Below are 10158 nucleotides of genomic sequence, written 5' to 3' on the forward strand. Positions count from 1 at the left end.
CCCTTCCCCTCCCCACAACAGACACCCTGTGAGGTAGGTGGGGCTGAGAGAGCTGTGACTAGCCTGAGGTCACCCAACTGCCTTTGTGTGTAGGAGTGGGGAAACAAATCTAGTTCACCAGGTTAGCCTCCGCCGCTCATGTGGAGAAGTGGGGAATCAAACCCGGTTCTCCAGATCAGAGTCCACCGTTCCAAACCATAACTCTTAACCACTACACCACACTGTGCTTCTCACATCTTCTGGCTGCACATTCTTCTGCCCAGGGATTTCTTGAGTGCTATTTGGACATCCTTGTTCCTCAGGCTGTAAACGACAGGATTCAGCAGTGGAGTCATCAGTGTGTAGGTGACGGAGATAAACGTGTCCTCGTTCAAAGTGTACCTGGATTGGGGCCTCAGGTAAATAATGGAAGCACAACCAAAGTGCACAACCACCACAATAAGATGGGAGGCGCAAGTCGAAAAGGCTTTGCGCTTCCCGTCTGTGGTGGGGATTTTCAGGATTGTGTTTAAGATTACAATATACGAGAGGAGGATCAGAAGGAACGAGCAAGAGACCATTAAGATACAAATAAGAAAAATGACAATTTCTCCTAGATAATTTCGGCCGCAGGCCAGCTCAAGCAGAGGTGCTAAATCACAAAAGAAGTGATGGATTTTATTCGGCCCACAGAATGGCAAGGTAAATATGAAATAGGCTTCCAGTGTAGAAAAAACAAAACCGGTCGTTACCGAAAAGGCAACCAGTTTAGTACAGAATCTCTGATTCATCAAGACTGAATAATGCAAAGGTTTACATATGGACACGTATCGGTCATACCCCATCACTGTGAGAAGCATACAATTTATGTTTGCAAAGGCAAGGAATACATACATCTGAACAGCGCAGCCAATGAATGAGATAGTTCCCTTTTCTCTTAGAAGATTGACAAGCATATTGGGGATAATGCTGAAGGTGTAGCAGGTTTCTGAGCTGGAGAGCATGGCGAGGAAGAAGTACATGGGGGTGTGGAGGGTGGAGTCGCGCCTTATTGTAGCAATGATGATGATATTTCCAGCCAAAATGGCCAAGTACATGAAGGAGCATACCACAAACAGTGGGGCCTGCAGATCTGGGAAACTGGAAAATCCAATCAAGATGAATTCCGTCACCACGCTTTGATTGTCTCGTTTCATTGCTGCAGCATCTGGAAATAAACCAGTACAGTCTTACCAATGTGTAACACTGTCAGTCGATTGAGAGGGCGCTTTCACACACACTGAATAATGCACTTTCGATCCACTTTCGATGCACTTCAACGATCGGTTTGCAAGTGGATTTTGCCATTTCACACAGTAAACTCCAGCTGCAAAGCGCATTGAAAGAGGATTGAAAGTGCATTATTTGTAGGGTTGCCAAGTGCCAGGTGGTGGCGGGCAAACCCCCGCCAATCTACCTGGCTGCCCGCCAACCAGCTGAGGGTTGGGGAGCAATGTCACTTCCGGTTTACACCTAGAAGCGCTGCATCGCAACAGGCTGCTCACCACTCAAATTCCCAGTTTGAGTGGTAAAAGGCCCCTTGTAAGGTTGCCAACCTCCAGGTAATTAGTAATCAAACACTGGCTACAAGTACAAAATAGGAGAGTAGGAAATCAAGTCTGCACTTGTATAAAGCTCAATAAAGCACATACAAAGCACTTTGCAAGCAGTTATATTGTGAGGTGGAGCCAAATCTTGGTGGCTCTTTACAACCTGGTGTCATTAAACGACACTGGCACTTGGTACAAAATATACCAGGTTGTAAAGAGCCACCAAGATTTGGTTTAAAAAGAACTTTTCCCCTACGAGACAAACTTGTAAAATCGGACTGTCTCCCTCCCCAGCAGTATAGTCACCCAGTCGGCCATTTTAAGTGTGGCAGTTGCAGCGTTTGCGCACAAGCGCTCCCAGTGAAAGAATTTCGAGACACCAGAACGGGCTTTACATTTACACTTAGGCACTTTAGTAACTGCAATAGTAAACTGGTTATTTATTTAATTCGCTGTCCTTGTGGTCTACTTTACGTAGGCAAAATGAAAAGAGAGATTAAACTTCGTATAGGGGAGCATAGGTCCCGGATTAGGAACTCTAATTTAGAAGCCCCACTCACAGCACACTACAAAGAGTTAAAACATTCGGATACTGATATGCAATTTTTTGTTATTTGGCAGTTCCACGGTCGAGCATTTCATAATCAAAATATAGATAGAATTTTAGCACAACAAGAATCATGCTTCATCTTCCTTTTTGACACTTTAATGCCTAATGGATTAAATTCATTTTTGGATCTCTCCAGTTTCCTTTAACTTTTCTAATTAGTAGATTCTCTTCTTCTACACTACTTACGGTAACATGAGTTTGTACTATTGAGTAGATTGCTTGCACCTGTGGGATCAAGAAAACCTTAAGAAAGATTGAATTGAGTTTAACTTCAGACTCTCAGCTAGCCTCTTAAACAGAATGGCAGAATAGATGTCTCTCCAAACTTTGGTATGTAAAATAAAATAGATTAATAAGATATATATTTTTGTAAGCTAAAATATTTTTGTATATACTAAATATTTTAAGAACCATGATTTATTTATTATAGTACAAACCTGTGATTTTTTGAGATATTATGTAGGTATGCATTTTATTACAGGTGATATTTGCACGTGGTACTCCTTGAAGCTTGACGAAAGCTCTGAAATGGGGATTTTACCGGAAGCCCATTGCGTTTGAAATCTGTTCCGTGCTTCATTTGGACATTACCATTCTGGATTGTCAATTTTTGTGCACCTGATTTTGTTGTGTATATACTCTTACCTAATGTAAATTATTGCATTATAACAAGTTCCTGCTCTGTATTTATATCCTTGGGATATTGTTTTGGTGAGGCTCCACTTCACAATATAACTGCTTGCAAAGTGCTTTGTATGTGCTTTATTGAGCTTTATACAAGTGCAGACTTTTGATTTCCTAACCTCCAGGTAATAGCAGAAGATCTCCTGCTATTACAACTGATCTCCAGCCGATAGATCAGTTCCCCTGGAGAAAATGGCCGCTTTGGCAATTGGACTCTATAGCATTTAAGTCCCTCCCCTCCCAAACCTCACCCTCTTCGGCCTCCACCCCCAAAATATCCCGCCGATAGCAAAGAGGGACCTGGCAAGCCTAGCCCCTTGTGATGCGGCACGTCCAGGCGTAAACTGGAAGTGATGCAATCGCGGCCATGCGGCTGTGCGCACGATCTCTCCCTCATCTCCTTTCAAAGAACCTCCCACCAGAGGACAGAGAGGACCTGGTAACCCTAATTATTTGGCAAGTGTGAAAGCCCCCCATATATCCACTCCAGTAATCCAATCGCAGTGATATCTGACCTCATGGGCAAAGGCTGTATTTTTATGAGATGTTTCTTAATTAATCCCAACTGCTGGTTTTGGGGGACGACCCAGGTCTCCAGTGCAAAGATGGGAACAGCAGGTCAGAACCCTGAATTTAAGGACTGTAGAGACTCTGTGCGAATACCATCACTGCAGAGGGCCATAACATTTGTGTTTTGAGTTGAAAGAAACAGAACGCGCTCACCAGCGGAAGTCAGGAACTGGTTTTCTTGAAGTCATCTTCTTCTTCTACAAAATACTTGTTCCATATTTAGTATTGTGTACAAGCATTATCGTTATCAATTCATTTTCTGTGTGTTCTTGAAGGAGCCATTATGGTTGCAAATGGCCGCAAGAGTACTGCAAAGAAATAAATGACATTTCAATACTGCAGAGTTCATATTGTGGCAGATGCTACGCTTCCCTGTCTAATGGGTCATTGTGTGCAGGATTTGTTTCCTTTGGAGGAGAGAGCACTAGAGACTTATATTAAGAACATAAGAAAAGTCCTGCTGCCTCAGACCAAGGTCCATCAAGTCCAGCAGTCTGTTTACACAATGACCAACCAGGGAAGCTCTTTAGGAAGCTCACAAAGAAGACGACTGCAGCAGCATCCTGCCTGTATTTCACAGCACCTAATATAATAGTCATGTTCCTCTGATCTTGGAAAGAACAGGTATGCGTCATGACTAGTGTTCATCTTGACTAGTAGCCATGGATAGCCCTATCCTCCATGAACATGTCCACCTACCACACAGGGTGTCTGTTGTGGGGAAGGGAAGGTGACTGTAAGCCGGTTTGAGTCTCCCTTAAGTGGTAGAGAAAGTTGGCATATAAAAACCAACTCTTCTTCTTCGTCTTCTTTTTCTTCGTCTTCTTCTCCTTCTTCTCCTCCTCCTTCTCCTCCTCCTTCTTCTTCTTCTAGCCTTCCAAGTTGGCAGCCATCACCACATCTTGGGGCAGGAAGTTCCACAATTTAACTATGTGGTGTGTGAAGAAATACTTCCTTTTATCTCTTTTGAATCTTTCACCCTCCAGCTTCAGCAGATGACCCCGCGTTCTATTATTAGAGAGAAAAGGTTCTCCCTGTCCACTCTCTCCATACCATGCATAATTTTATCATGTCTCCCCTTCAGCGCCTTCTTTCTAAGCTAAACAGCCCCCTGATCTTTCTAAGCCCTCTAGCCTCCTGATCATTTTGGTTGCTCTTTGCTGCACCTTCTTAAGCTCTGTAATATGCTTTTTTAGGTGTGGTGACCAGAACTGTACACAGTATTCCAACTGTGGTCTCGCCATAGATTTGTACAAGGGCAGTATTAATAGCAGCAGTTTTATTCTCTATTCCTTGTCTAATTATGTCCAGCATGGAGTTTGCCTTTTCCACAGCAGCCACACACTGGATTGACGTCTTCATCGAGCTATCCACTACCACCCCAAGATCCTTTTCTAGGTCTGTCACAGATCCCATCAGTGTATATGTGAAGCTGGGATTTTTTGCCCTGATAAGCATAACTTTACACTTCCTCACACTGAATCTCATTTGACAATTTAATACCCACTCCTCCAGTCTGGAGAGATCCTTTTGGAGCTCTTCACAGTCCGTTTTTGTTTTAACCATCCTAAATAATATTGTGTCATCTGCAAACTTGGCCATCTTGCTGTTCACCCCCAGCTCCAGGTCATTGGTGAACAGGTTGAAAAGCACCGGTCCCAGCACAGATCCCTGAGGGACCCCACTGCTCACATCCCTCCATTGTGAGAACTGATCATTGATTCCTACTCCCTGCTTCCTATTTTTCAGCCAGCTCTCAATCCATACGAGGACTTGTCCTCTTATCCCATGACTAGGAACCACTTTGGCAACTGGACTCTATGGCATTGAAGTCCCACCCCTCCCCAACCCCACCCTCCTCAGGCTCCACCCCAAAAACCTCCCACCAGTGCCAAAGAGGGACCTGGCAACCCTAAGCCAAATATCTCCTGCTAGAATTGCCCTCTCTCACACACACTCACTCCATCTTTTTCTCTCTTTCCTTGTTTCCTCACAGACGCGCATTGCCATTTCCCCCCCCCACACACACACACAGCACTTTCCCTGTGCATCAGCTGATCATGGATGTCACCTTCTTCAAGGCCCAATGGACCAAGATGCCTCACCTAGGAAATCATCTCCTGTCATTCTGGACAAATAACCAGAGATAGATTCCTTTGAAATGTGGTGTTGGAGGAGAGTGTTACGGATTCCGTGGACTGCCCAAAAAAACAAATCAGTGGGTTATAGATCAAATCAAGCCTGAACTGACCCTAGAAGCTAACATGACTAAACTGAGGCTATCGTATTTTGGTCACGTCATGAGATAACAAGAGTCACTAGAAAAGACAGTCATGCTAGGAAATGTTGAGGGCAGCAGGAAAAGAGGAAGACCCAACAAGAGATGGATTGACTCAATAAAGGAAGCCACGGCCTTCAGTTTGCAAGATCTGAGCAAAGCTGTCAAAGATAGGACATTTTGGAGGACGTTGATTCACATGAGTTGGAAGCGACTTGACGGCACTTAACACACACACAACACACACATCCCTAATATAACAATGGCGGTCCTAAGCCGGCCAAATCTACAATCCTGTTAGTCCATGGATCTATTGACTGTTGTCTATTCCACATGGTTGCAGCAGTTCTTCCAAGTTGTTTGTGGAGGTCTTTCTCGGCCCTGCTACTTAAAAGCCTGATGTTTCCAGGAATGGAAGCTGGAAGCTTCTTCATTCAAAACAGCTATTCAGCAGCTGAATTTTTAACTTCAAAGGGTGTCATGGAAGAGTGGGCTATTCATGGCTGCTGGTCAAAATGGATACTAGTCATGATGCATACCTATTCTCTCCAGGATCGGATGAGCATGCCTATTATATTACGTGCTGGGGAACACAGGCAGGAGGATGCTGCTGCAGTCGTCTTGTTTGTGGGCTTCCTAGAGGCACCTGGTTGGCCACTGTGTGGACAGACTGCTGGACTGGATGGGCCTGGGTCTGATCCAGCAGGCCTCTTCTTATGTTCTTATGCCTGTTTTCTGGAGAGGCTTATAAGACACTATCGAAATTGACACCACATTCATGAATCAAGAAGGAATATATAAAGCAGAATGCTTACGTGGAGGTAAACTAGGATTCCATTCCAGTGGACAGCAATTTTACCCAATATCTTTCTTCTTATATGGCGTGTATACAGCATGAAGCATCGTAAACAAGTTTTTAAATCCCATAGGATGTTCTCTCTTTGGTATTTCGTCATCAGTGAGAGTTGGGACCATAAAAGTAACAAGTTTCCAGAGGAACTGGGGGAAACGTTTGGGAAATCTCCCCTCCAGGATCATTTTAACTGATTTGGCTTGGGACAGACCGCCCTCCCCTCTGATTTCTTTCCTTCCCTGGTGACAGGCAACTAACTAGGCATGCTTCAGTGTAATCTTTCGGCTGAGAAAAGTCTCTAGAACTTGGAGAGGCCTGCTTGTTTTCAGGGATCAGCCATTTCTAGGGTTGCCAACCTCCAGGAACTTATAAACACAGCAGCATAAGACAACAAAACACATAAATCATACTATGCAGAGAGTGCTATATTCTATGTGCAGTAGTCAAATACAGTAACTAAATATATACAGTGATGTTAGCTAGACAAATAGAACTATATACAAAAGTTAAACGTTCTTTTTTAGAACCAGTGTCTTTGGAGTCGTTGTCCATCAGTAATCCTTTCAAGGTTGCCACATTTGGGTGCCTTGTTGTTGAAGTGCATCACGGAATTGTATCCTGTTGATTGCACTGACAATATGAAGTATATTATATAAGGATATAAGCTTATTATCTTTCTAAGCACCAACTCAGCTTATATCCTTATTCTCAAGGCTGAAGAAGCAAGTTAATTGCAAAAAAGTTGTAATTCCGGAAGACGTTTTACACCTCGTTATTCCTGTAGAATTGGGGGGCGTTCATCTCCCCCGCTTGCAACCTAAGGATTCCACCATCTCCATTCATGTGGAATTGGGGTCCCGATTCCCCCCCCTCCGCGTCCAACCCAGTGGAAGTCTTTTCAGACATCCTTTAAAGTCCGTTGGAACTTTATTCCTCCAGATTCTTTGTTATTCCACTTATTGTCATTCCACTCTCTGTCTTAGGTATTATTACACTTGCTTGTTGTTTGTTCTTTCCTTGTGATATATATTGAGTGTGTGTGTGTGTGTGTGTGTGTGTGTGTGTAAAGTGCCTTCCAAGTCACAGCCAACTTATGGCGACCCCTTTTTGGGGTTTTCATGGCAAGGGACTAACAGAGGTGGTTTGCCAGGGCCTTCCAGTCTGCACAGCAACCCTGGTATACCTTGGTGGTCTCCCATCCAAATACTAACCAGGGCTGACCCTGCTTAGCTTCTGAGATCTGACGAGATCAGGCTAGCCTGGGCCATCCAGGTCAGGGCGTATATTGATTACACTGCTTGAAAAATTGTTTAATTGAGCTGCGTGCTGGTCTTTACTTCGTAGTAACCTCCAGGTGGTAGCTGGAGATGTCCCGCTATTACAACTGATCTCCAGCCGATAGTGATCAGTTCTGAAGAAAATGGCCGCTTTGGCAATTGGACTCTATGGCATTGAAGTCCCTCTCCTCTCCAAACCCACCCCCAAATTCTCCAGGATTTTCCCAACCGGGGGCTGGCAACCTAGTGATAATTTGTTGTTTCTCCAGAAAGTAAGATTCATATCAAGACTGTTTCAGCCTCCATAAATCCTTCTCACATCTTCCGGCTGCATGTGCTTCTGCCCAGGGATTTCCTGAGAGCTATTTGGACATCCTTGTTCCTCAGGCTGTAAACGACAGGATTCAGCAGTGGAGTCACCAGTGTGTATGTGACAGAGATAAACATGTCCTCCTTCAAAGCGTACCTGGATTGGGGTCGTAGGTAAATAACTGATGCACATCCAAAGTGCACAACAACCACAATGAGATGGGAGGCGCAAGTCGAAAAAGCCTTGCGCTTCCCCTCTGCTGTGGGGATTTTCAGTATCGTATTTAAGATCAAAACATACGAGAGAATGATCAGAAGGAATGAGAAAACTCCCACTAAAAAACAGAACAAAAAAATGAGTATTTCCCCCGTGTAATTTCGGGCACAGGCCAGCTCAAGCAAAGGTGCTATATCACAAAAGAAATGATGGATTTTATGTGGCCCACAGTACGGCAAGGTAAACACGCAAAATGAATAGATGATGGAAATTAAAAAACCACCTAATACTGAAAAGGTAACCAGTTTAGTACATAGTCTTTGATTCATCAGAACCAGATAATGTAAAGGTTTACATATGGACACATATCGGTCATATCCCATCACTGTGAGAAGCAGACAGTTTATGTTTGCAAAGGCCAGGAATACATACATCTGAACAGCACAACCAATGAACGAAATAGTTGCCTTTTCTCTTAGAAGATTGACAAGCATATTGGGGATGATGGTGAGAGTGTAGCAGGTTTCTGAGCTGGAGAGCATGGCGAGGAAGAAGTACATGGGGGTGTGGAGGGTGGAGTCATGCCTTATCAAAACAATGATGGTGATATTTCCAGCAAAAATGGCCAAGTACATGATGGAGAACACCACAAAGAGTGGGACCTGCACGTCTAGGAAACTGGAAAATCCAATCAAGATGAATTCCGTCACCACGCTTTGATTGTCTCGTTTCATTGCGGTAGCATCTGGAAAGAAACTGTTACAGTCTTACAAATGTGTAATGCTGTCAGTCATAGAACCATAGGATCATAGAATCATAAAGTTGGAAGGGACCATCAGGGTCATCTAGTCCAACCCCCTGCACAATGGAGGAAATTCACAACTACCTCCCCCCCACACCCTCAGTGACCCCTACTCCATGCCCAGAAGGTGGCCAAGATGCCCTCCCTCTCATCATCTGCCTAACTTCACAGAATTAGCATTGCTGACAGGTAGCCATCCAACCTCTTCTTAAAAACCTCCAGGGAAGTCGAGCTTACCACCTCCCGAGGAAGCCTGTTCCACTGAGGAACTGCCTTAACTGTTAGAAAATTCTTCCTAATGTCTAGATGGAAACTCTTTTGATTTAATTTCAACCCGTTGGTTCTGGTTCAACCTTCTGGGGCAACAGAAAACAACTCAGCACCACCCTCTCTATGACAGCCCTTCAAGTACTTGAAGATAGTTACATTTCCCCTCTCAGTTTTCTCCTCTTCAGGCTAAACATACCCAGCTCCTTCGACCTTTCCTCATAGGACTTTATCTCCAGACCTCTCACCATCTTTGTTGTCCTCTTCTGGACCAGTTCCAACGTGTCTACATCTTTGTTAAATTGCGGTTCCCCAAACTGAACACAATACTCTGGGTGAGGTCTAACCAGAGCAGAGTAAAGTGATACCATCACTTCGCGTGATCTGGACACTATATTTCTGTTGATACAGCCCAAGATCGCAGTTTCCTTTTTAGCTACTGCATCACACTGATGACTCATGTTCAGCGTTTGGTCACAAAGTCAGTTGAGACTTTATATCATGTCCCTTTCCCGGTGGAGCTTGTAGCTGGCAGGTGGTTTCCAACTTGAAACTGCCACTGTCAAGGAATGGGTATGCTGTGAGCATTTCTGAGGTGAAGGATAGAAATAAATGTCGAAGGCTTTCACGGTCAGAGTTCATTGGTTCTTGTAGGTTATCCGGGCTGTGTAACCGCGGTCTTGGAATTTTCTTTCCTGACGTTTCGCCAGCAACTGTGGCAGG

The 10158-nt window shown here is 44.2% G+C and overlaps 2 protein-coding genes across 2 annotated transcripts; both read right to left on the reverse strand.

Moving 5' to 3' along the window:
* Positions 1 to 230: 230 nt before the first annotated feature.
* LOC130476705 (olfactory receptor 10R2-like) lies at positions 231 to 1175 on the reverse strand. The gene has a single exon (XM_056848677.1). The coding sequence runs from the start codon at positions 1173 to 1175 to the stop codon at positions 231 to 233; it is 945 nt and encodes a 314-aa protein (XP_056704655.1).
* A 6980-nt stretch (positions 1176 to 8155) lies between these two features.
* LOC130476730 (olfactory receptor 10R2-like) lies at positions 8156 to 9100 on the reverse strand. The gene has a single exon (XM_056848707.1). The coding sequence runs from the start codon at positions 9098 to 9100 to the stop codon at positions 8156 to 8158; it is 945 nt and encodes a 314-aa protein (XP_056704685.1).
* Between the last annotated feature and the right edge of the window lie 1058 nt (positions 9101 to 10158).

This window comes from Euleptes europaea, chromosome 4, assembly GCF_029931775.1.
Source record: "Euleptes europaea isolate rEulEur1 chromosome 4, rEulEur1.hap1, whole genome shotgun sequence".
NCBI classification, from domain to species: domain Eukaryota; kingdom Metazoa; phylum Chordata; class Lepidosauria; order Squamata; family Sphaerodactylidae; genus Euleptes; species Euleptes europaea.